General features: G+C 69.2%; 3 protein-coding genes across 4 annotated transcripts; 2 read left to right on the top strand and 1 right to left on the bottom strand.

Moving 5' to 3' along the window:
- Positions 1 to 848: 848 nt before the first annotated feature.
- LOC125181699 (putative per-hexamer repeat protein 5) lies at positions 849 to 5302 on the bottom strand. Of its 2 annotated transcripts, XM_066986449.1 has the most exons (8): positions 5117 to 5302; positions 4428 to 4563; positions 4259 to 4354; positions 4134 to 4185; positions 2606 to 4053; positions 2428 to 2510; positions 2251 to 2325; positions 849 to 1632 (listed from the first exon to the last, which is right to left on the bottom strand). In XM_066986449.1, exons 1-5 carry the CDS (start codon positions 5145 to 5147, stop codon positions 2644 to 2646), a joined length of 1725 nt encoding a protein of 574 aa, XP_066842550.1. In that variant the 5' UTR covers positions 5148 to 5302; the 3' UTR covers positions 849 to 1632; positions 2251 to 2325; positions 2428 to 2510; positions 2606 to 2643. The 2 variants fall into 2 exon arrangements, with proteins under 2 accessions (XP_066842550.1, XP_066842551.1); XM_066986450.1 differs by lacking the exon at positions 4259 to 4354.
- On the top strand, positions 4557 to 18142 carry CC2D1A (coiled-coil and C2 domain containing 1A). The gene is given in 31 exon segments (XM_066986405.1): positions 4557 to 4858; positions 7067 to 7125; positions 7221 to 7275; positions 7429 to 7535; positions 7612 to 7708; positions 8438 to 8742; positions 9451 to 9655; positions 9752 to 9870; positions 10618 to 10655; positions 10945 to 11003; positions 11006 to 11073; positions 11170 to 11242; positions 11689 to 11720; positions 11723 to 12044; positions 13102 to 13274; positions 13394 to 13436; positions 13439 to 13515; positions 14507 to 14565; positions 14705 to 14785; positions 14787 to 14819; positions 14891 to 14967; positions 15079 to 15137; positions 15240 to 15291; positions 15415 to 15514; positions 15637 to 15727; positions 15801 to 16097; positions 16314 to 16379; positions 17122 to 17248; positions 17348 to 17424; positions 17860 to 17907; positions 17987 to 18142. Coding segments are annotated over 30 exon segments (3006 nt in total). The 5' UTR covers positions 4557 to 4858; positions 7067 to 7080; the 3' UTR covers positions 18008 to 18142.
- An 808-nt stretch (positions 18143 to 18950) lies between these two features.
- DCAF15 (DDB1 and CUL4 associated factor 15) lies at positions 18951 to 24103 on the top strand. Its single transcript, XM_066986448.1, is given in 15 exon segments — positions 18951 to 19009; positions 19011 to 19101; positions 19576 to 19618; positions 19621 to 19672; positions 20417 to 20552; positions 20637 to 20743; positions 20843 to 20981; positions 21604 to 21690; positions 21805 to 22369; positions 22462 to 22553; positions 22634 to 22762; positions 22842 to 22927; positions 23039 to 23143; positions 23665 to 23780; positions 23875 to 24103. Coding segments are annotated over 15 exon segments (1848 nt in total). The 5' UTR covers positions 18951 to 18965; the 3' UTR covers positions 23931 to 24103.
- Positions 24104 to 24625: the final 522 nt, after the last annotated feature.

Below are 24625 nucleotides of genomic sequence, written 5' to 3'. Positions count from 1 at the left end.
ATATTTGGGGGTTTTTGGGCATTGATGGTGTGGGCATCACGTTTTTATACCATTTTTCCCCCAAAATTTGGAGTTTTGGGTTGTTTGTGGCATGGGTGGCCCGGTTTTACACCATTTTTTCCCCCCAAAATTGGGGTTTTTGGTCGTTTGTGGTGCAGGTGTCCTGGTTTTACACCGTTTTTCCCCAAAAATTTGTGGCTTGGGGTTGTTTGTGGCACGGGTTTGTTTTTCCCCCCCAAAATTGGTGCGTTCGTGCGTCCCAGTTTTACACCGTTTTTCCCCAAAAAATTTGGGGGTTTTTGGGCGTTGGTGGTGTAGGTGTCCCGGTTTTACACTGTTTTTCCCCCTAAATGTGGGGGTTTTAGTCGTTTGTGGTCAGTGGTTTGGTTTTACACCATTTTTCCCCCCCAAAATTGGGGTTTTGGGTCGTTTGTGGTGCAGGAGTCCCGGTTTTGCACTGCTTTTCCCCCAAAAAATTGGGGGTTTTTGGTCATTCGTGGTGTGGGCGTCCCGGTTTTACACCCTTTTTCCCCCAAAATTTGTTTGCAGTTTGGGGACAAACCCCACGTTTGGGGATGTTTTGGGATGTTTGCAGTTCAGGGACATCAATGGTTTGGGGACGTTCGGGGACATTTGGGGTTTGGGGATGAACCCCGCAGTTTGGGGCCAAACCCCACGTTTTGGGGACATTTAGGGTTCAGGGACGTTCATGGTTTGGGGCTGAGCCCCACGGTTTGGGGATAAACCCTGCAGTTTGGGGCCAAACCCCACAGTTTGGGGCCAAACCCCGTGGTTTGGGGCCGGTCCCGGTTTGGGGACATTTGGGGACGTTCATGGTTTGGGGCTGAGCCCCACGGTTTGGGGACGTTTGGGGCCAAACCCCGCAGTTTGGGGCCAAACCCCGCAGTTTGGGGCCAAACCCCGCAGTTTGGGGCCAAACCCCGCAGTTCGGGGCCGGCCCCGGTTGGGTTCTCAGGACGGTTTCGGGGTGCGGGGCGGTGGCGGCGCCGCGCTCGCGTCTGCCAAATTCGGTCACTTTGTTGTGAGGTCACTTTATTGGGTGCGGGGTCCCGCAGGGACATTCCCATTATTCCCCCATTTCCCCCCATTCTTCCCCATTGTTATGCCCCATTCTCCCCATTGTTATCCCCCATTCTCCCCCATTACTCCCAGTTATTTCCCAGTTATTCCCCATTATTCCCCATTATTCCCCGGTTACTTCCCCATTGTCCCCCATTATTCCCCAGTGTTATTCCCCCATTATCCCCCATTGTTATCCCCCATTGTTACCCCCCCATTGTTCCCATTCTTCCTGTTTTTCCCCATTATTCCCTGGTTTTCCCCCGTTTTTCCCCCATTATCCCCAGTTATTCCCCGATTACCCCCATTATCCCCCATCGTTACTCCCCATCGTTACCCCCGTTACTCCCCATTGTCCCCCATTGTTACCCCCCATTGTTATCCCCCATTGTTTGCCATTTTTATCCCCGTTGTCTCGTGCCCCCCCCCCCCCCAATAAACGCCCTCGGTGGCCTTCATCCCGGCTCCTTCGCGCTCCTCCTCCGGCTCCTCCGGCGCTGCCGCAGCCCCCGCAGCGCCCCCAGCTCCCGGTGGGCCCCCATGGCCAGGCGGCTGCGGGGGGGGCTCATGGGGGGGAGGGCAGGCAGGGACCCCCCCCCCCACCGGGACCCCCCCGGCATCCCAAGGGCTTGGGGGGGGGGGGGGGGAGCCCTTTGGGGGGGGGGGCTCAGCACCCATGGGTGGGACCCCCCCAGGGGATTTGCGGAGGTTTTGCTGGGGGGGGGGCGGCGATGGGGTTTGCCCCCCCCAAAAAATGGGGATGAGGTGGGATTGCCCCCCCCCCCCAAAATGGGGGTGTCATGGGTTTGCCCCCCCAAAAAATGGGGGTGAGGTGGGATTGGTCCCCCCAAAACAGGGGTGATGTGGGTTCCCTCCCCCCAGATGGGGGCATCAGGGGTTCCCCCCCCCCCCAAAAAAAATGGGGATGATGTGGGTTCCCTCCCCCCCCAAAACGGAGGCAATGTGGGTTTTCCCCCAAAAAAAATGGGGGCGTCATGGGTTTGCCCCCCAAAACGGGGGCGATGTGGGTTTTCCCCTCCCAAAAATGGGGGTGAGGTGGGATTGCCCCCCAACATGGGGGTGATGGGGTTTTCCCCCCCAAAAAATGGGGGGCAATGGGGTTTGTCCCCCCCCCAAAATGGGGGTGATTCGGGTTTGCCCCCCCCTTACTTGAGGTTGGAGAGCTCCAGGATGAGGCCGCGGACGACGTCGGTTGCGTCCTCCCCGGGTGGGGGCTCCGGGACCCTGGGGGGGAGGACCGGGGGGGGGGGGTGAGGAGAGCACTGGGGGCCACGTTTTGGGGTTAAAACAAGCATTTTTGGCCCGGCAGCGCGCGGTGCCCCTTACCCAGGCTGTGCCCGCGGCGCGGTGCTGCTGAGCGCTGGGGGGTGGCCGCATCCTGCAGCATCCCGTGGCCCGGTGGGGGGTGTCTGGGGGGGGCGGGGACACCAGGAGGGGTTTTGGGGGGGCTCGAGGCGGCGCGGGGGTCGCCGCGTCCCCCCCGGGGTGTTTTGGGGTGCGTTACCTGCGGGGGCACCGCGCCGTCGGCGTTTGGGGTGTCCCTCACCGCACCGGGGGGCCGCGGCTCTGCCTCCGCCGTGCCCCCCCCAGCACCGCAGCACCCCGGGGTCCTGGGTCCCTGAGCTCCTTGGCCTCCTCCTGGCCCCCCTGTGGGACCCCCGGGGGCGGGCAGCGCCCCCAGACCTCCGCCGGGCTCCCGCTCGGCTCCACGGCCCCGCTCGGGCGCTCAGCACCAGTGGCGGTGCCGCCGTCTGCCTCGGTGCAGTGGCGTCCGGGAGTCTCTGGGGGCTGGGGGCTGCCGGTGCTGGTGCTGGTGGTGGTGCTGGTGGTGCTGGTGTCGATGCTGGGGTAGGTGCTGGTGCTGGTGGTGGTGCTGGTGGTGCTGGTGGTGCTGGTGTCGATGCTGGGGTCGGTGCCGGTGCTGGTGGTGGTGCTGGTGGTGCTGGTGTCGATGCTGGGGTAGGTGCTGGTGCTGGTGGTGGTGTTCATGCTGGTGTCAGTGCTGGTGGTGCTGGTGCTGGTATTGGTGCTGGTGGTGGTGCTGGGGTCAATGCTGGTGTCGGTGCTGGTGCCGGTGGTGCTGGGGTCAGTGCTGGTACTGGTGGTGGTGGTGGTGCTGGTATCGGTGCTGGTATCGGTGCTGGTGCTCATGCCAGTGCTGGTACCGGTGCCATTGCTGGTGCCGGTGGTGGTGCCAGTGGTGGTGCTGGGGTCATTGCTAGTGCTGGTGCCAGTACTGGTGCTGGCATCGGTGCCGGTGGTGGTGCTGGGGTCAGTGCTGGTACTGGTGCTGGTGCCGGTGGTGGTGCTGGTGCTGGCACTGGTGCTGGTTTCGGTGCTGGTGTCGGTGCCAGTGCTGGGGTCAGTGTCAGTACTGGTACCGGCGCTGGGGTCAGTGCTGGTGCTGGCATTGGTGCTGGTGCTGGGGTCAATGCTGGTGCTGGTGCCGGTGGTGGTGCTGGGATCATTGCTGGTGCTGGTGCTGGTTCTGGCATCGGTGCTGGTGCTTGTGCCGGTGCTGGCACTGGTGCTGGTGTCAGTGCCAGTACTGGTAGTGGTGCTGGGGCCAGTGCCGGTGCCGGTGCTGGGGTCAGTGCTGGTGCTGGGGTCAATGCTGGTGCTGGTTCTGGCATCGGTGCTGGTGCTTGTGCCGGTGCTGGCACTGGTGCTGGTGTCAGTGCCGGTACTGGTACTGGCGCTGGGGCTACTGCCGGTGCCGGTGCTGGGCTCAGTGCTGGTGCTGGGGTCAATGCCGGTGCTGGTACCAGTGCTGCTGCTGGTGCTGGTACCGGTGCTGGTGCTGGTGCCCGCGGTGCCCCCCGGCGCAGGGCAGAGCCCCCCGTGGGGGTCCCCGGGTGCCCGGGTGCTGCCCGGCGGCGCTGGCGTCCCCGCGGCGCTGAGCTCCGGTGCTGAGCCGGCATCCGGACCCCGCTCGCCGCCGTCGGCTCCTTCCTACAACCGTGAGCCACCCGTGGTGCCAAATTCCCCCGTTTTTACCCCATTTCACCCCGGGGGGGGCGGGGCAGCCTCACCTGCTGGGCTCCGTGGCCGTGCTCCGTGGCCGCCGTCCCCACGCATTTTGGGCTGAAAAACGCCAAAATCAGTCCTCCGCGGAGCCCCCGTCCTCGCCCCCCGTCCCCGTCCCCGTCCCCGTCACCTCGTGGTGGGCTCAGCACCACCGGTGCCGGTGCTCAGCCCTTCCTGGGACAGGTCCCATCCTGCACCCGGTGCCGCCGTCCCCACGCATTTTGGGCTGAAAAACGCCAAAATCAGGCCTCGGTGGAGGCCGCCGGCCTCGCCCCCGTCCCCGTCCCCGTCCCCGTCACCTCGTGGTGGGCTCAGCACCGCCGGTGCCGGTGCTCAGCCCTTCCCGGGGCAGGTCCCATCCTGCACCCGGTGCCGCCGTCCCCGCGCCGCCGGCGTCCTCCCGGGGGCTCTGCTTGGCCGCGGGGCCGCCGCCGTCTGCGGGGAGAAATCACCGGGGGGGACCCCAAAAATCGGGGCCGGGAATTTGGGGCTGGGGGCAAGGCCCTGGGCGTTATTTTGGGGGAAAAAACGGGGATTTTGGGGCTGCCACGGCGCGGCGCTCGGGGCCATAAAGCGCGGGCGGCGGCGGGCGACCTTCGGCCGGGGACGGTTGCCCCGATCCGCCCGGCCCCCAACGGCAGCGCCGTGCCCACATTTTGGGGCTGTTTTGGGGGTTTTCGCCCCGCCGGGTCCCTCCGAGGCTGCCGGCACCGGGCGAGGACGCAGCGGGGTAGGTAGGGGGGGACTTTGGGGTCGTTTTGGTTAAAAACGGGGGTTTTGGGGGCTGTTTTGGTTCCAAGTGGGAGTCTGGGGGTCGTTCTGGTTACAAATGGGAGTTTTGGGGTCGTTTTGGATAAAAGTGGGGGTTGTGGGGTCGTTTTGGTTACAAATGGGAGTTTTAGGGCTGTTTTGGATAAAAGTGGGGGTTTGGGGGCCGTTTTGGTTACAAACGGGGGTTTTGGGGCCGTTTTTGGGGCGGGGCCGGTACCTGGCGGGCCCTCACTGCAGCGCTTGGGCATCGCTGGGGGACGGAGCGGGGTCACCGGGCCGCACCCCCCCAGTCCCTGTCCTCCCCCTTTTCCTTCCCCTTCCCCTCCCCTGCCCTTCCCCTTTCTCCTTCCCCTCCCCTCCCCATTTCCCCTTCCCCTCCCCTTCCCCTTCCCTTACCCCTTCCCCTCCCCTTTCCCCTTTTCCTTCCCTTTGCCCTCCTCTCCCTTCCCTTCCCCTCCCCTTCCCTTTTCCTGCCCCTGCCCCTCCCCATTTCCCCTTCCTTTTTCCTTTCCCCTTTCCTTACCCCTTTCCCCTCCCTCCCCTTCCCCTCCCCTTTGTTTCCCCTTCCCCTCCCCTTTCATTACCCTCCCCATTCCCCTTCCCTTCCTTTACCCTCCCCCTCCTCTGCCCTTCCCCTCCCCGTCCCTTCCTCTCCTCTGTCCTTGTCCCTTCCCCTCCCCTTTTCCCTTCCCTCCCCATCCCTTCCCCTCCCCTGTCCCTGTCCCTGTCCCTTCCCCTCCCTTTCCCTTCCCTTCCCCTCCCCTGTCCCTGTCCCTTCCCCTCCCCTCCCCTCCCCTGTCCCTGTCCCTCCCCCTTTCCCTTCCCTTCCCCTCCCCTGTCCCTGTCCCTTCCCTTCCCCTTTTTTTCCCCTCCTCCCTTCCCCTCCCCTCCCCTCCCCTCCCTCCCCTCCCCTCCCCTCCCCTCCCCTCCCCTCCCTCCCCTCCCTCCCCTCCTCCCTCCCCTCCCTCCCCTCCCCTCCCTCCCTCCCCTCCCCTCCCTCCCCTCCCCCATCCCTGAACCCCCCGGGGCCCCGCCTCCCGCCCCCCGGCCCGCCCCGCCCGGCCCCTCCCCCGGGGCGTTTTGGGGCCAAACCCGGCGATTTTCGCCCCCGCCACACCCTTTTCCCGCCTTTTCGGCGCCAGGCCCCCCTCCGCGCATGCGCCGCGCGCCGCCGCGGGTGGTGCTGGGAGTCGTAGTCCCCGCGGGTGTCGCAAAGCCGAGCGGGGGCGGCGCTTTTGCGACAGCGGCGCCGTAAAGCGCGGCGGGCTGGGGACAGGAGCAGGAAGTGAGCGGGGGAGGGGAAAGGGGGGGCCGGGGGGTTTGGGGGGTAAATAAATATGGGGGGGGGCTGGGGGGGGCGTAAATCCCCTTGGGGGGGGGGGGCTGGGGGCAGGAGGCAGCGTCAGGGAGGGGGTTTTGGGGGGGTAAAGCCATTGGGCGGGGGACCGGGGGGGGTAAAATCCATTGGGGGGGGGGCTGGGGGGGTAAATCCATGGGGGGGGACTGGGGGCAGTGGGCTGGGGGGTAAATTCCCTTTGGGGGGGTTCGGGGGCAGGAGGCAACGTCTTGGGGGGTTCTGGGGGGTAAATCCATTGGGGAGGGGGGCCGGGGGGGGGGGGTGGGGGTAAAACCATTGGGGGGGGCTGGGAGGGGGTAAATCCCCGGGCGGGGGGGTGCCGAGGGGGTTTGGGGGGGGGGTAAATCTCTTTGGGGGGGGGGGGGGCTGGGGGCAGGAGGCAGTGTCTGGGAGGGGGTTTTGGGGGGGTAAATCCGTTGGGGGGGGCTGGGGGGGTAAATTCCTTGGAGGGGGTGCTCGGGGGGTCTTTTGGGGGGGGGCTGGGGGCAGGAGGCAGCGTCTTGGGGGGGTTTTGGGGGGGGTAAGCCCATTGGGCAGGGGTCCGGGGGGGTCAAGGGGGGTAAATTCCTTGGTGGGGGGCTGGGGGCAGTGGCTGGGGGTGTTTGGGGGGGGGTAAATTTGTTGGGGGGGGGGTGTCAGGGGCAGGAGGCAGCGTCTTGGGGGTGCTTTGGGGGGGGGGCTACAGGGTGGGGGGCTCCTGGAGCCCACTGGGGGGGGGGGTCCCAAAGCTGACCCCCAGCAGAGGGGGAGGCCAGGGAGGGGCTCTACCCCCCTGCACCCCCCCCCCAAAACCCCGCTGCCCCCCCCCAGCACCGCGAGGACCCATGAGCAGCGCCCCGAGCCCGCGGGGCCGCGGCACCGCCAGGCAGGTGGGTGCGGGGGGGGGGGGGACGGACCCCCTGGGGACCCCCCAAGGCCCCCCTGGGGACCCCCCGGGGCTAACGGGGCCCCCCTCGCCCCCCAGCTGGGTTTGGTGCCGGAGCCGTGCCCGGAGCTGGAGGCGAAGCCCCCGGGGAGAGGTGAGCAAATGCCCCCCCCCCCCGGCCTGTTTTCCCCCCCCCCCCCCCGTGGCTGTTCCCCCCCCCCAACTCTTTTCCAACCCCCCCAAGCCGTTTTTTTCCCCCAAACCGGCCCAAATTTGGGGAGAAAAAGCCCCAAAATCGTTCCTCCAGCCCCGCTGCCCATGGAGGCCATCGAGAGGATGGCGGCGCTCTGCATGCGGGACCCCGAGGACGAGGAGGATGAGGATGAGGAGGATGAAGAAGACGAAGACCTGATGGTGAGGAGGCTCCCCCCCTCCAACCTGTGCCCCCCCCCTTTAATTAACCCCTAACGAGCCCCCCCCCCGTTCGCAGGCGGAGCTGCAGGAGGTGCTCAGCGGGGAGGACGGCGGCGCCCCCACCCCGGAGCCCCCCGGAAGGTTCGGCGCCGTCTCCCCCACCCCAATTTCATGTTGTGCCCCCCCCCCCCCGGGGAAAAAAACCCCGATTCTGACCCAAAACGCTGCCGGGCAGGGAGCAGAAATTCTCCTTTCCTGCCTGCCTCGCCTCGGGAGGACAAAATGGGGGCAAAACGCGGGGATTTGGCCAATTCGGCCCCGGAGGAGCCGGCCCCAAATTGCCTGTTTTTAGGGATTCTCCCCCAATCCTGTTTTTTAGCAATTTTAACCCTTCCTGCCGCCCCCCAACCTGCATCAGAGCACCCCGGGACCGGGGTGGCGATCGTCCCCGTCCCTCCGCGGGGAAAACCCCGAGCCCATTGTGGGTTGTTTTGTGCCTTTTCCATGGGGTTTGTGACCCCAGCTCCCTTGGGGAAAACCCCGAACCCGTTTTGGGTCATTTTGTGCCTTTTTCATTGGGTTCCTGACCCCTGCGGGGGCACTTTGGGCCTGGAACCCAACAAATCCCACACGGGGACCCCGGGGCCACCCCACCCCGTATCCCCCCCGTGCCCAGCCCCATTCCCGAGAAAACCCCGAGCCCATTTTGGGTCATTTTCTGCCTTTTCCATCGGGTTCCTGACCCCAGCTCCCTTTGGGAAAACCCCAAGCCCATTTTGGGTCGTTTTGTGCCTTTTCCATTGGGTTCCTGACCTTCCTGCGGGGGCACTTTGGGCCTGGAACCCAACAAATCCCACACGGGGACCCCAGGGCCGCCCCCCGTGTCCCCCCCCATGTCCCAGCCCCATTCCCAAGAAAACCCCGTGCCCATTTCGGGTCATTTTCTGCCTTTTCCATCGGGTTTTTCACCTTTGCGGGGGCACTTGGGGCCTGGAACCCAACAAATCCCACACGGGGACCCCGGGGCCGCCCCCCTGTGTCCCCCCCGTGTCCCAGCCCCGTTCCCGTCCCCGCAGGCGGCCCCCCCGGGGGCTCGGGGCTGGAGGTGATGCTGGCGGCGCGGGCGAGCCTGTACCGGGCGGCCGCCGGCAGCGCCCGGGAGGCCGGGGACGGCGCCAGGCTGCGGCGCTACGAGAGGGGCCTGAAGGTGAGTGGGGGGCCGGGGTGTCCCCCCCCCAGAGCCCTGCCCGACCCTAAAAACCCCAAACCCACCCTAAAAGCCCCGGCGGGGGCTCGGCCACGGTCCCAAAATCTGGGGGTTTTCACTTAAATCCGCGCCGGGCCCCCAGAGCCCCGCAGGGATGCTCGAGGCCCGTGGGGTTTTACGGCAAAGGTCTTGCCCTAATTAACGGGGTTGGGTGGCCGGGGGGGTCGTTAATTAACCCGGAGACCTCGTTAGGGACGGGGGGCTCAGGGCAAGGACGCGGCCCTGCCGAAAGCCATCGGCGAGCTGGGGGACCTCGGGGTTCGGTGTAATTTCCTCGCGTTTTGGGCGCTGCTTTTGGGTTTTTTTTTGTTTTTATTTTTAACTTTTTCTGTGTTCTGGGTGCTGTTTTTGGGGTTTATTTAAATTTTGTCGTGTTCTGGGCGCCGCTTTTGTTTGTTTTTGTTTTTTTTTAACTTTTTTTTTGCGTTCCGGGTGCTGCTTTTTTATTTATTTATTTATTAAACTTCCCTCGTGCTCCGGGCGCTGCTTTCGGGTTCCCCCTGCGAGGCTGCAGGGCTTCGTGCCCCCACACCGGGGCGGGGGGGTCGCAGCATTTGTAGCTTTGGGGACCCCCCCGAGCCCAACTTTGGGGCCGTGTTCTCGGGGGTCTCCGACGCCCCCCTCCGTTCCCCCCCCCCATTTTTGCAGACGCTCGAGGCTCTGCTGGCCGCCGTCCGCCGGGGCCAGGACATCGACGAGGACCAAATCCCCCCGCCGGTGGCCCTGGGGGGGGCACCCCGAAGCCCCCACCGGCCTCAGCAGCACCCCCGGACCCCCAAGACCCCCGAGACCCCCCCGAGGACCCCCCCACTTCGCCCGGCAGCCCTGCAGAGGGAAACCCCGCGGCCCCCAGGTATGGACGTGGCTCTTGCTGTGCCATCGCGGTGCCGTGCCGGTGCCGTGTCGGGGGGTCCCGGTGCCCCCCTGACCCCCCCCGACCCCCCCGCAGGCGGTGCCGGTGCCGAGGCGGTGCCGCGGGGCCGGCCGCAGGATTACCGGGCGGCGGCGCTGAGCGCCAAGCGCCGCGGGGACCTGGAGCTGGCCGCCAAGTGCCTGCGCGCCGCCAAGGTGGGGGCTCATCCTGTCCCGGGGGGGGGGTGGGGGGGGGGTCCCCGTCTTGGATATGGGGGGAAAAACGGGGGGTGGGGGGCCCTGGGGGTGTTTGGGGGGCTCTTGGGGGGAAATAGGGAGTCCCAGGGGGGTTGGGGAGGGTCCTAGGGGGTAAATGGGGAGTCCTGGGGGGGTTGGGGGCGGCCCTTGGAGGGTAAATGGGGAGTCCTGGGGGGCAAATGGGAAATGGGGAGCCCCGGGGGAGTTTGGGGGGGCCCCGGGGGGCAAATGGGGGGGGGGTGGGGGGCAAATGGGGAGCCCTGGGGGAGTTGGGGGGGCTCCAGGGGAGTTGGGGGGCCCTGGGGGGCAAATGGGGAGCCCTGGGGGAGTTGGGGGGGCTCCGGGGGAGTTGGGGGGCCCTGGGGGGCAAATGGGGGGGCCTGGGGGGCAAATGGGGAGCCCTGGGGGAGTTGGGGGGGGGGCTCCAGGGGAGTTGGGGGGCCCTTGGGGGGCAAATAGGGAGTCCTGGGGGGGGGGGGGGGGGGGTTGGGGGGGGTTCCAGGGGGGTAAATGGGGAGTCCTGGGGGGCAAATGGGAAATGGGGGGGGAGGGCAGGGGGCAAATGGGGGGGCCTGGGGGGCAAATGGGGAGCCCCGGGGTGTTGGAGGAGCCCCAGGGGAGGATTTGGGGGGGGGCCCTGGGGGATTTGGGGGGTCCCGGGGGATTTGGGGGGGGGTCTCTGCCCTTCCTCTGCTCCTTCCCCAGAGCCTGGAGGCGCTGCTGGCGGCGGGGGGGGGCCGCCGGTGGCGCTGAGCAGCGGGACAACGCCGCCGCCCCCGGTAAGAGCCGCGGCCACCCTTGGGGGGGGGGATTTAGCCGTGGGGGGGGTGGGCATGGCCCCGTGGGGGTCTCGGGGTGCCCACACCTCCCCCCCAGAGCAGCCGCCCGAGGAGCCGCCGGCCCCCAGCCCCGCGCCCCCCGCAGCAGGTACAGGAGCCCTGGAACCGCTCTCCCTCGCCCCCCACGGGACGGGGGCACCGGGGGGGGGGGGACTGCAGTGGGACCTTTCCCCTCTGCCCCCCCCCACCCCAGACGCCCCCCCCCGCCGCGGGACGTGCTGGAGGCGCTGCAGCAGCGCATGGAGCGGTACCGGGCGCCGCTGCGCAGGCCAAGGCCAAGGGCGACGACCGCAAGGCCCGGATGCACGAGCGCATCGTCAAGGTGGGGGGGGGGGGCGTGTGTTCGCTGGGGGGGGCGCCAGACCCCGCACGGCCCCCCCCGGGGTGCTGAGGCTGTGCGCCCCCCCCCCCCCCCCAGCAATACCAGGAGGCCATCCGCGCCCACCGGGCGGGCAAAGCCGTCGACCTCTCCGAGCTGCCCGTGCCCCCAGGTAGTTTTGCGCCCCCCCGTGGTCCCCCCCCAGTATTTCCCCCTTCCCCCCCCCCAGGTATCTGCCCCCCAGGTATCTCCCCTCCCTTGTCCCCCCCCCCCCCCAGGTATTTCCCCTCCCCTGTGCCCCCCCCAGGTATTTCCCCCTCCTGTGCCCCCCCAGATACTTCTCCTGTCCCCCCCCCCCCCCCCCCAGGTATTTCCCCGCCCGTTCCCCCCCAGGTATTTGCCCTCTCCCAGTATTTGCTCTGCCCCCCCCGTTTTCTTTGCCCCCCCCCCCCCCAGTATTCCCCCCGCCGCCCCCCCCCCCGGTATTTATTTATTTATTTCCCCCCCCGGTATTTCCCCCTGTCCCCCCCCTGCATTTCTGCCCCCTGCTGAGAGCCTCGGGGTCCCCCCCCCCCCCCCCCCCCACCAATTCCACCTCCCCCCCCGTGCCCCCCCCAGGCTTCCCGCCCCTGCAGGGCGCCGGGCCCCCGGGGGGGGGCAGAGCCTGGCGGGGGTGCTGGAGGCCGCCCGGCGGCTGGCGGCTGACGAGGAAGAGGAGGACGAAGAGGAGGCGAAGAAGGTCGGGCTCGGGGCCCCCTCGCTCCCACGTAGCCCCCCCGGGGGTCCCGCGGGGGGGGTGTCGTGTCCCCCCCCCCAACCTGTGCTGTTCCCCTCCTTTCGGCAGCCCCCTCCGAGAGCCGCCGCCCCCCAGCCCAAGCCGGCGCCGGCACCGCCGCGAGCGTCCTCGGCGGCCCCCCGCCGGCAGCGAACCCGTCCCCGAGCGGCCAAGGCTGACCCCAAAAACGCTACGAGAGGTGGGAGGCTGGGATTAACCCCCCCAAATGGGATTAACCCGCCCCCAGATGGGAATAACACCCCCAAAATGGGATTAACGCCCCTGCCTCAGCCCCCAGAGCCACAACAAGAGGTGGGAGGACGGGATTAACACCTCCCAGATGGGATTAACACCCCCAAAATGGGATTAACGCCCTTGCCTCAGCCCCCAAAGCCACAACAAGAGGTGGGAGGCTGGGATTAACCCCCCCAGATGGGATTAACCCCCCCCAAATGGGAATAACACCCCCAAAATGGGATTAACGCCCCTGCCTCAGCCCCCAGAGCCACAACAAGAGGTGGGAGGACGGGATTAACACCTCCCAGATGGGATTAACACCCCCAAAATGGGATTAACGCCCTTGCCTCAGCCCCCAAAGCCACAACAAGAAGTGGGAGGCTGGGATTACCCCCCCCCAGATGGGATTAACCCCCCCCCAAATGGGAATAACACCCCCAAAATGGGATTAACGCCCCTGCCTCAGCCCCCAGAGCCACAACAAGAGGTGGGAGGCTGGGATTAACACCCCCAAAATGGGATTAACGCCCCTGCCTCAGGCCCCAAAGCCACAACAAGAGGTGGGAGGCTGGGATTAACTACCCCCCCCCGGTCTGGGATTAACCCCCCCCCCCGATGGGATTAACACCCCCTGCCCCAGTCCCCAAATGTACCATGGGGGGTGGGGGCTGGGATTAACACCCCCAGATGGGATTAACAGCCCCTGCCCCAGTCCCCAAAGGCACCATGAGGGGGTGGGGGCTGGGATTAACACCCCGCAGATGGGATTAACACCCCCCAGACGGGATTAACACCCCCCGGCTGGGATTAACACCCCCACCAGGGTACTGAGCCACCCTCAGCCATTCCCCTTGGTTTTAGAATCCGGGGAAGGCCGCGGTGGTGCTGAGCAGGGAGGGGGGGATGGCGGCCATCTCCCGGGGGGGGGCAGGGGCCAAATCCTGCGCGGCTCCCCTGGGGGCTGTGGGGTCCCCGTGCGGTGCTGTGCCGCGTCCCACGGTGCGGTGCCGGCCCCGCAGCCCAGCAGCAGCTCGCCTTCCTGGAGGGCCGGCGGCGGCAGCTGGCGCAGGCGGCGCTGCGGGCCAAGCGCGCCGGGGACGTGGAGGGCGCCAAGCTGCTGCTGCGCCGCGCCAAGGGGCTGGGCCCCCTCCTGGAGGCCTCGCGCCGGGGGCTCCCCGTCGACATCGCCCAGGTCAGCGACACCCCCCGCATAATCTGGGGGGGCTCCGTCCTGCTGGGGACCCCCCACGGAGCCCCGGTGCGCCCCGGAGCTGAGCCCCCCCCCCCCCGGTTTCCGTCCCCGTCCCGCAGGTCCCCGAGGCGCCGGTGAGCGAGGAGGACTTCGCGCTGCCGCAGCTCCGCGGCCCCCGCGGCCCCCCGAGGCGCTGAGGCAGTACCGGGAGCTCGCGGGGCTGCTCCGGCAGCAGCACGAGGTGAGGGGGGGGGGCTGGGGTGAGACCCCCCCTCGTGGGGGGGGCTGCACGGGCTGGTCGGGGGCCCCCAGGGCGGCACGGCCCCGTGTGGGACCCCCGGGGGGGCTGCGCAGCCCAGCACAGGACCCCTGGGGGCTGCATTGCCCAACCTGGGACCCCCGGGGGGGCACACCCTGGTGCAGGACCCCTGGGGGGCTTCATGGCCCAGCCTGGGACCCCTGGGGGGCTGCACGGGCTGGCACAGGACCCCCAGGGCGGCACGGCCCCGTGTGGGACCCCGGGGGGGCTGCACACCCCAGCACAGGACCCCCGGGGGGCTGCACAGCGCGGTGTGGGACCCCCAGGAGCTGCACAACCCAACCTGGGACCCCCAGGGGGGGCACATCCTGGTGCAGGACCCCTGGGGGGGCTTCATGGCCCAACCTGCAGGACCCCTGGGGGGGCTGCATGGGCTGGCACAGGACCCCCGGGTGGGCTGCATGGCCCCGTGTGGGACCCCCGGGGGGCTGCATGGCCCCGTGTGGGACTCCCGGGGGCTGCACGACCCAACCTGGGACCCCCAGACCCCCGGGGGGCTGCACACCCTGGTGCGGGACCCCCGGGGGCTGCTGCGGCTTGGCCCCAGCCTCGCCCCCCCACCCTCACCTGGGGGGGGGGGGGGGGGGGGGGCGAAGGAGGGGGCTCGTAGCCACAAAACGGGGCTGGGTGGTCCCACACGGGGGGGGGACTGAGGACCGGGGGGCCTGCGTGGCAGTGGGGGGGGCACCCGGGGGCAGCCCCTTCCCCCGGGGGGGGACACCCGGGGCAGCCCCCTCCCCCTGGGGCTGCGGCTCTGGGTCCCGGCAGAAATTGGGGCCGATTGTGCTGAAAATGGGGCTGCGGCGGGGGGAGGGAGCTCCGGGCTGAGCAAACCCAGCGCCCGAACGGGGCGGGGGGGTTGGGGGGGCCATCACCCATGGCCCCCCCCCACTCGTGTACCCCCCCCCCCCAGATGTGCGTGGAGCACTCGCGGCAGTTCGCTCGCCTGGGGAACATCACCGAGATCACCAAGTGAGTGCCGGGGGGGGGGGGGCAGGATTACACCCCGGGGGGGGGGCCAGGATCGCGCCCCCGGGGCCAGCACAGCCCCCGGGGAGCTCGGCACTGCCGGGGGGGTTAGGACACCCCCATCACCCCCCCCCCCTTTCAGGTTCGAGCGGCTGGCCGAGAGCTGCAGGCAGAGCATGGAGACCCTGAAGCGCGCCCACGCGGGGGGGTTGCCCCCCCCGGCACCGCTACGAGCAGCGCACCTTCAGCACCGTCAAGTACGGCCGCGGGGGGGGGGGGCTGCCGGAATTCACCGCGGTCGGGGGCTCACGGGGTGCCCCCCCCCCAGGATCTTCCCCGAGCTGAGCAGCAGCGACCTGGTGCTGTGCGTGGTGAGAGGCATCAACCTCCCGGCCCCCCCGGTGAGTGAGGGGGAGGGGGCGGGGGGGGCAGCTCAGCACCCTCAGGACCCCCGGGGGCGGGGGGGGGGGGGCACCGGGCTTTGCTCGACGCCGCCGCTCTGTGCCCCCCCGCCAGGGGTGGCCCCCAACGACCTGGACGCGTTCGTGCGCTTCGAGTTCCCGTACCCCACCGCGGTGAGTCCGGGACCCCCCCCGTGCCCCCCCCCCCCCCCCGGCCGCAGGGGCTGGGCGCTGAGCCTTCCTCCTCCTCCTCCTCCTCCTCCTCCTCCTCCTCAGGACGAAGCGCAGAAGGATAAGACCGCCGTGGTGAAGAACACCGACTGTCCCGGTAAGCACCGTGGCGGGGGGGTGGCACTGGGGGATCCCCTCCCCGCTGACTGGGGGGGCTCAGGCCGAGGGCCGTGGGCGTCCCGGGCGGGGGGGGCTTCATCCTGCTGCCCCCCCCCGGCAGAATTTGGGGAGCGGTTCAAGCTGCACATCAACCGCGCGCACCGCGGGCTCCGGCGCGTGCTGCAGGCCAAGGGCATCCGCTTCGAGGTGGCGCACAAGGGGTGAGAACCACGGCCCCGGGGGATGGGGGCACCCACCGCCCCCCCCCCACACCCCCAGGACCCTTGGGGGGGGCTCGCGGGCGGTGATCCGAGCGCAGCCCCCCCCCCCACAACGTCCCCAGGGGGCTCTTCAAGCCCGACCGCGTCCTCGGCACGGCGCAGCTGAAGCTCGAGGCCCTGGAGACGTCGTGCGAGCTGCGGGAGATCCTCGAGGTGAGCGCGGGGCCGCCCTTTTGGGGGGGGGGGACACGTCCCGGTGTCACCGTGACCCTGTGTCCCCCCCCAGCTGCTGGACGGCCGCCGGCCCACCGGAGGGAAGCTGGAGGTGGTCGTGCGCCTGCGGGACCCCCTGGGCCCCCCGCAGCTGGAGGCGAGGACGGAGCGCTGGCTGGTCGTGGAGCCGGTAGGGGCCGTGGCGTCCCTCGTTCCCCCCCCCCCAACACACACACACCCCCCGATCCGCTGGGGGCCACGGGGAGGAATCCCCCCCCCTCCTCCCCAAAATTTCCCCCCCCCCATCCCCGCAGGTCGCCGTCCCCAAGCCCGCCCCGGCCGCCGTTCCCGGGAGGGATGCGAACAACGGGTGAGTTTTTGGGGTCCCGCCCCCCCGACAGCGGGTTCCGAGCCCCCCCCCGCCCGCACGGTGTCCCCGGGGGGGGTCGGGGCCGTTCACCGCCGCTGTCCCGGCTCTTCGCTTCCTCCTCCTCCTCTTCTTCCTCCTCCTCTTCCTCCCTGGGAGCGTGGGACCTCGCCCCCCCCAGCCTCACCCACCCCCCATTATCCCCCCCCCCCCCTGCAGCAAGCCCCCCCCGTGCTGCCCAGCCTCAACCTGCTGGCCTTCGACCGGGAGAAGCTGGAGAGGAAGGTGAGCGGTGCCCCCCCCGCCCCCGCCATGGTGTCGGGGGGGCTGCAGAGCCCCCCCCCCCTCCGCTTTGGGTTCAGACCCCACGGGTTTGGGGCTGGGGCCCTGGAGCTTGGCGGGGGGGGGGCTCAGACCTCCCCCCCCCCCATGTTGGGGGTGGGAGGCTCTGAGGGGGTCCCACACTGCAGTGGGGGGCTCTGATGGGGGTCCCACACCTCGTTGGGGTGGGGGGTTCTGATGGGGGTCCCACACACCAGTGGGGGGCTTTGACAGGGGTCTTGTGCCCCATCGTGGTGTGGGGGGCACTGATGGGGGTCCCACGCTGCAGTGGGGGCTCTGATGGGGGTCCCGTGCCCTATTGGGGTGGGGGGGCTCTGACGGGGGTCCCACGCTGCAGTGGGGGGCTCTGATGGGGGTCCCGTGCCCTATTGGGGTGGGGGGGGCTCTGATGGGGGGTCCCACACACTGGTGGGTGGGCTCTGATGGGGGTCCCGTGCCCTATTGGGGTGGGGGCTCTGATGGGGGTCCCACACACTGGTGGGGGGCTCTGATGGGGGTCCCACACTGCGGTGGGGGGCTCTGATGGGGGTCCCGTGCCCTATTGGGGTGGGGGGTTCTGACGGGGGTCCCACACTCCGGTGCGGGCACTCTGAGCGGGGGTCCCACACCCTGTTGGCGCGCGGGGGGCACCTCTGGGGGTCCCACCCCCCCCCCACGGGGGGCTCTGAGCCGGTGCCCCCCCCAGGTGCAGGCGTACCGGCAGGCGCAGCGCCCGGTGCCGGCGGAGCTGCAGGAGCAGCAGCAGGAGCTGGCGCGGCGCGGGCAGCGGCTGCTCGCCCAGCTGCAGCGCAGGGGCCCCGCCTTCCGCAAAGGTGAGGAGGGGGCCGGGGGGGGGGCTGCGGGCAGAGACCCCCCTCAGCCCCGTCCCTTCCCCTTGCTCCTTTTTCTCCTTTTTTCCCCCCGTTTTTTAGAGTACGTGGCCCAGCTGGAGCGCTACCTGCAGCTCTACACCGAGACCGCGCGGCGCCTGGGCACCGAGGGCAACCGGGTGAGGCAGCCCCCGCACGCCCCCAATTAATTACCCCCAATTACCCCCCAATTACCCCCATTATACCCCATTATACCCCATTACTCCTGTGCCCCCTAATTACCCCCAGTTACCCCCCAACAACCCGAGTTACCCCCTGTTATACCCCATTATACCCCCTGTGCCCCCGCCCCAATTACCCCCCTTATCCCCCATTACCCCCGTGCCCCCTAATTACCCCCCTTATCCCCCATTACCCCCGTGCCCCCCTAATTACCCCCCTTATCCCCCATTACCCCCGTGCCCCCTAATTACCCCCCCTTATCCCCCATTACCCCCGTGCCCCCCCATTACCCCCGTTACCCCCCATTACCCCCTATTATACCCCCTTACCCCCCTGCTTTGGGGTCGGGGGGGGGGCCGTGCTCCCCCTGACCCCCGTCTCTCTCGGGGCAGGAGGCGGCCAAGGAGGCGCTGTACAAGAGGAACCTGGTGGAGAGCGAGGTGGGGGCGGCTCGTCCTTTTGGGGGGGTCCCCGTGCCCCCCCCCAATGCCCGCCCCAACCCCCCCTCTTCTCTTCCAGCTGCAGAAGCTGCGCCGCTGACCCCCGGGGGCCGTGCCCCCCCGGCCGTGCGGTGACAATCAGCGCGGGGCCCCGCGGGATCGCAGCTGCTACGTCCCCCCTCCGATCCCGCTGCTCCCGGGGGCGGGGGGCGCTGCTGCCGCCCCCCCCCCCATGCACTTTGAGCTCCCTTTTTTCCCCTTTTCCCCCTTTTTTTGCACACCAAAGCGTTTCCCCGGCCGCCCCCACCCCCCCCCCACAAGTGCCTGGCCCTGGGGGGCCCTGGGAAGCGGAGCGGGCGGCCGGGCTGTGCAACGGGTCTCTGGGATTCATTTTCTTGGGTTTATTTTCTTGGGTTTCGGGTTTATTTCGTGCTTTCTCACAAATCTATAAAGTTTTTAACAAGACGGCGGCGCCTGGGCTCTCTGTTACCCCCGGGGGTGCTTCTAATGGGGGGCCGCAGGGGGCACGGTGGGGGCGTGGCCCTCAGCAGGGCCCAGGCCCGGGGGCTGAGGGGGGACCGGGCCCGGTGGCCCCGGGGGGGCCGGGCTGGGGGGCCCCGGGCCCGGCGGCCCCGCTCGGGGCCCGCCCGCAGGCTCCAGGCCCGGCGCTAGGCCGCAGCCACCGGCCCGTCGCCTTGGCAACGGCCCCTCCGTTGCCGTGGTAACGCGCCCCGCCCCCTCCTCAGGGGCCGGCACCCGCCGGTGCTTCTTCTCCATAGCAACGGGCCGGGTACTGACGGGCGTCAGGGCGGCCCAATCACAGCCCGCGCGCCCTCGAGGCGGGCCGCGGCGCCGAGCTCTCATTGGCCGTCCCGCCCCGCCGGGGCGGAGCGCGGCGGCGACCGACGGCCGCGCCGGACCAATGGGATGTGGGGGACCCGCCTCGCGCCGCCGCGCCGCCCAATGAGAGGCGCGGGCGGCGGAGCGGCGGCCAATAGGCGCGCGGCGTGGGCGGGCCGTCGTCGGCGGGCTCCGGAAGCGGAGGGGGCCGGGGGAAAATGGCGCCCAGCTCGAAATCGGAGCGGGGCGGCCCGGGAAGCGCGGCCCGGGGGCGGCGGCGGGCGGCGGCTCCTCGGGGGGCCGGGCCCAAGGGGCCGCCGCGACCACGTCGTGAGGCAGCTGGAGCGCGTGCGGGTCAGCGGGGCGGGGGGGGCGGGGGGGCTGAGGGGAGGCCTGGGGGGGGCGGGAGGGGGTGAGGGGAGGCCTGGGGGGGCGGGGGGGAGAGTGGGGGGAGGGGAGGGGGCTGGGGGGGCTGAGGGGGGCGGGGGGGGGGCTGAGGGGGGGGGGGGCTGGGGAGGGGGCCAAGGGGGGCCTGGGGGGGGGCTGGGGGCTGAGGGGGGGAGGAAGGGGGGTGGGGGAGGGTCTGAGGGGGGCGGGGGGCAGAAGGGGGGTCTGTGGGGGGAGGGGGGAAGGGGAGGGGGACAAGGGGGGCGGGGGGTTAAAGGGGGGAGGGGTCAGAGGGCGGGGGGCTGAGGGGGAAGGGGCTGGGGGGTGTAAGGGGGGGTAAAAGGGGAGGGGAGGGGGAGCAGGGGGCAAAGGGGGGCATGACCTGGGGGTGACCTGGGGGGGGCAGCCCCGTGACGCCCCCCCCGCCCCCCCCGCCCCCAGCTCAGCGGGCAGCTCTCCCCCCGGCTGTTCCGCAAGCTGCCCCCCGCGTCTGCGTCTCGCTGAAGAGCATCGTGGACGAGGACCTGCTGTGCGCGGGGTGAGGGGGGGCGCGGGGGTGACCCCCCCCCCCCCCGGCATGGGGGTGGGGCTGGAGCTGCCCCCTGTGTCCCCCCGTTTCCATGTGTCCCACCCCCTTCCAATGCCCCCCTTGTTTCTGTTACCCCCCCATTCCCCCCATTTCTGTGCCCCCCCATTTCTGTGCCCCCTCATTTCTGTGCCCCCCCCATTTCCACGTGCCCCCCCCTTTCTGTATGTACCACTCCTGTTTCCATGTCCCCCCCTTTTTACGTCCCCCCATTTCCCCGTGTCTTACTCCTGGTTTTGTATCTCCTCCTTCTGTGTCCCCCCCATTTTCATGTCCCCCCCCCGTTTCTGTCACCCCTTCCTGTGCCCCCCAATCTGTGCCTCCCCTGTTTCTATGCCCCCCCACATCCATGTGCCCCCCCCATTTCCCCATCCCCCCCTTCCCTCACTTCCCACTGCGTCCCCCCGATCCCCGTGACCCCCCCATTTTCACGTCCCCCTGCATTTCCGTGTCTCCCCCCTTGTTTCCACGCCCCCCCCATTTCCATTCCCCCCCAATCCCCATGACCCCCCCCATTTCCCCCATCCCCCCTTCCCTCACTTCCCACCTGTCCCCCCGTTTCCCTGTTGCCCCCCCATTTCCACGTCCCCCTGCACTTCCGTGCGTCCCCCTTGTTCCCACCCCCCCCCCCGTTTCCATTCCCCCCCCCCGATCCCCGTGACCCCCCCCCCCCATTTCACATCCCCCCCCCCCCAGGCACATCTTCCTGGGCTTCTCCAAGTGCGGCCGCTTCGTCCTGTCCTACACCAGCAGCAGCGGCGACGACGACTTCTCCTTCTACATCTACCACCTCTACTGGTGGGAGTTCAACGTCCACAGCAAGCTCAAGCTGGTAGCGCCCCCCCGCGCCCCCCCGGGGCCGTCCGTCCGTCCGCCTGGCGCCACCGGGCGGGACAGACGGCCCCCGTCCCCCCAGGTGCGGCAGGTGCGCCTCTTCCAGGACGAGGAGATTTACAGCGACCTGTACCTGACCGTCTGCGAGTGGCCCAGCGACGCCTCCAAGGTCATCGTCTTCGGCTTCAAGTGAGCCCCGGGGGGGGACAAAAAGCCCCCGGGGGGGGCCCAAAACCCCTGGGGGGGTCCTGGGGGCTGTGCCATGGTCTCATGCCCGCCCCCCCGCAGCACGCGCTCGGCCAACGGGCTGCTGGTGAACATGATGATGATGAGCGACGAGAATCACCGCGACATCTACATCAGCGCCGTGGCCGTGCCCCCCGCCGCCACTGCCCCGGCTGCCGCGCCGTGGCCCTCGCCCACCCCGGTGAGCTGAGCCCCTCCCCAATCCCGGCACCGTGTCCCCCCCGGTGCTGAGTCCCCCCCTCCCGATCCCAGTGCTGTGTCCCTCCCCAGTCCCAGCACCATGTCCCCTCAATCTCCGCACCGTGTCCCCCCTGGTGCTGTGCCCCCCAGTCCTGGTGCTGTGTCCCCCCCCATCCCCGTGCTGTCCCCCCCCAATCCCCGCACCATGCTCCCCCGCGGTGCTGTCCCCCCCGAGTCCCAGCACCCCGTGCCCCCCCATCCCAGTGCTGTCCCCCCTGATCCTGGTGCTGTCCCCCCCAATCCCCACACCGTGCCCCCCGGTGTCGTGCCCCCCAGTCCCCGCACCATGCCCCCCCAATCCCGGTGCTGTCCCCCCTAATCCCGGTGCTGCTCCCCCCAATCCCCGCACCATTCCCTCCTCCCCAGTGCCGTGCGCCCCCCGGTGCCATGCGCCCCCCCCCCCGTTGCCGTACACCCCCCCCCCCAATTCCCGGTGCCGGGGGGGCGGTGCCGGGCGCTGAGGCGTGCGGGTGCCCGCAGGGGAGGCGGCGGCGCACTGCCTGCGGCACGGCTTCCTGCTGCACACCAAGTACCAGGTGGTGTACCCCTTCCCCACCTTCCAGCCCGCCTTCCAGCTCAAGAAGGACCAGGTGGTGCTGCTCAACACCAGCTACTCCTCGTCGCCTGCGCCGTCTCCGTGCACGCCGCCGGTACGCTTACGCCCCCCCCCCCCCCCAAAAAAAAAAAACCACCCCCCGGACCCCCTCTGATCCCCCCAAACCCCTCAACCCCACCCCGAGGCTCCCATCCCGCTCCTCCCACAGGCGACCCCGGCGCCCGGCAGATCCTCTACGAGCGGCGCCCGCCGCCGCCAGCGCCCCCGCCGGGCAGGATGCGGCCCCGCGCGGCCGGAGGAGTCGGGGAGCCGCGGGCTGGCCCCGCCGCCGCCCCCCCCCCCCCCCAGCAGCAGCAGCAGCAGCCCCCCCAAACCGGCCCCGGGGCGCCCCCGGGGCCGTCGCCAGCGGTGGCCAAAGCCAAAGAGTTCGTGGCCGACATCTTCCGCAGGGCGCAGGGGGGGCAAGGCGCCGGCCCCCCCGGCGAGGAGGAGGAGGAGGAGGAGGAGGAGGAGGAGGAAGAATCAGGCCCGGCCGCCGGCTTCCAGCACCCACCGCGCTCCCCCTCGCCCCCTGCGCCCCCCCGCCGGATCGGGGCGCCGCCCCCGCCCCCCCCCTCACCGCAGGGTGACCGCAGCCCCCGGGAGCGGCGTCGGTGGGGTCCCCCCGCGCCAGCCCCCGCGGCGCCGAGAGCCCCCCGGCGAGCCGGCCTACGTCAACTACACCAAGCTGCGCTACGTGCTGCAGCACGGCGAGCCCGCCGAGCCCCAGGACGGTGAGGGGGCGGCGGGGACGGGGCCCCCAGCACGGGGGTGGGGTGGGGGGGGCGATGGCGGCCCCCCCCCGTGACCCCATTTTTCCCCGCAGAGCTGGAGGACGACAAAATCTCGCTGCCCTTCGTCGTCACCGACCTGCGGGGCCGCAGCCTGAAGCCGCTGCGGGAGCGGGCGGTCGCTCAGGTGGGGGCTGGGGAATAAAGGGGGGGCCCCCCCCCCAAAAAAACCTGGTGGGGGTTGTGGGGTGACGCGGTGCCCCCCAGGGGCAGTACCTGACGGTGGAGCAGCTGACGCTGGACTTCGAGTACGTCATCAACGAGGTGATCCGCAACGACGCCGCCTGGGCCCGCCAGTTCTGCTCCTTCAGCGACTACGACATCGTCATCCTCGAGGTGGGGAGGGGGCCGGGGGGTGCCCCACCCCCGTGGGCCCCCCCCTAAAAAAAAATCCCCCCCCCCCCCACTCCCCCAGGTGTGCCCCGAGACCAACCAGGTCATCATCAACATCGGGCTGCTGCTGCTCGCCTTCCCCTCGCCCGACGAGGAGGGGCAGCTGCGGTGAGCCCCAAATCGCCCCCCCCCCGGGGCTTGTGACCCCCCCCCGCGTTGTGTGCCCCCCCCCCAGCGTTGTGCGGCCCCCCCGGCTCAGCCGCCCCCCCCCCCCCGCAGGCCCAAGAGCTGCCACACGAGCCTGAAGGTGGCCTGGGACCTCAACACCGGCACCTTCGCCACCGTCAGCGTCGGGGAGCTCGCCGAGGTCAAGGGGCAGACCAGGTGCGGGGGGCAAAAACTGGGGGGGGGAGGCAAAAATTTGGGGGGGGGGCTGGGGCAGGTGCTGGGGGGGGGCAAAATTTGAGGGGGGGCATCACTGCTGGTAATGGGGGGGTGGAGGTGGGATTGGGGCTACAAGGGGGGTTCAGGGGGCTGTGTTGCCCCCCCTTATTTTTTAACCCCTCAGGCCTATTTTTTACCCCCCACACCCATTTTTTACCCCCACACCCATTTTTTTACCCCCCCTCATGCCCATTTCCCCCACCCACACTCATTTTTACCCCCCTCATGCCCATTTCCCCCCACCCACACTCATTTTTACCCCCCCGCACTTTTTTTACCCCCCACTCATTTCTCCCCCCACCCCTTTTCTCCCCCCATTTTTACCTCCCTACGCTCATTTTTAACCCTCCGTACCCCCATTTTTTTTCACCCCACTAACATTTACCACCCCACACATTAATAATTGCCCCCACACCCTAATAATTGCCCCCCCCCACTAATATTTTGCCCCCCCCCCCCAGCGGCAGCGTCTGGAGCTCGTACCGCAAGGGCTGCGTGGACATGGTGATGAAGTGGCTCGTCCCCGAGAGCAGCGGCCGCTACGTCAACAGGATGACCAACGAGGCGCTGCACAAAGGTCCGGGGGTCCCGGGGGCTGGGGACACCCGGGGGGTCCGGGGGGGGGTCCTTATCCTGCCCCCCCTCAACCCCCCCCCCCCTGTTGCCCCCAGGCTGCTCGCTGAAGGTGCTGGCGGACAACGAGCGCTACACCTGGATCGTGCTCTAGGGGCCGCTGACATCTTGGGGGGGGGGGCTCAGTGTGCCCCCCCCACCCCGTTTTGGGGCCGTTTTAGGGATTTTTTGTTGCTGTTCTTTTTTTGTTTTGTTTTTTGTTTTTCTTCCTTTTCAGTGTTTTCAGCGGGGTCCCCCCCCCCAAATAAATATCCCCATTTCCACGTTTTCGGCGCTTTCATTCCTGCCGCTTTTGGGGCGAATCCCGGCGGTTTTGGGGGTGTTGCCGCCCCCCTTCCCCCCCAGTGCCCCCCCGACCCCAATGCCCCCCTTGACCCCCCCCGTGCCCCCCCCCGAGCGTGGGAGGCGGCGGAGGCAAAGACCCCGAGGATTTATTCCGGTTACGAAACTACAAAAGGTAGAAAACAGCTCCGGCACGCGGACACGACACACGGCCCGGGGGCCCCCGCGCCCCCCCCCTCAAAAAAAAAGAAAAGATTGACCCAAAATAGAGATTTTTAGACCCAGGCTGATTTCTGCGATAAACACCGACCCCCCCCCCCCCCCAAAAAAAAAAAAGAAAAACGAAAGAAATTTGGGGTTCGGGGGGGCGCGCGGGGGGACCCCGGGACACGACGCACGGACGGCAGCACCACGCGCACGACGGGGGGGGGGGGGGGGGGGGCGGGGGGGGGACATACAAAAGCACAGATTTGATTGAAAACTAGAATATCTAATACCGGGGGGGGG

The sequence above is a fragment of the Anser cygnoides genome, chromosome 34 (genome assembly GCF_040182565.1).
Source record: "Anser cygnoides isolate HZ-2024a breed goose chromosome 34, Taihu_goose_T2T_genome, whole genome shotgun sequence".
Classification (NCBI taxonomy): Eukaryota; Metazoa; Chordata; class Aves; order Anseriformes; family Anatidae; genus Anser; species Anser cygnoides.
This window is presented reverse-complemented; position numbering and strand designations above follow the sequence as displayed.

Coding starts and splice junctions, on each gene's coding strand:
- LOC125181699 (XM_066986449.1), bottom strand. CDS start 5,147: ATGCCCAAGCGCTGCAGTGAGGGCCCGCCAG. Junction 4,186..4,258: donor GGTGCTGAGCCCACCACGAG/GTGACGGGGACG, acceptor GGCGTTTTTCAG/CCCAAAATGCGTGGGGACGG. Junction 4,054..4,133: donor ACGGCCACGGAGCCCAGCAG/GTGAGGCTGCCC, acceptor TCACGGTTGTAG/GAAGGAGCCGACGGCGGCGA.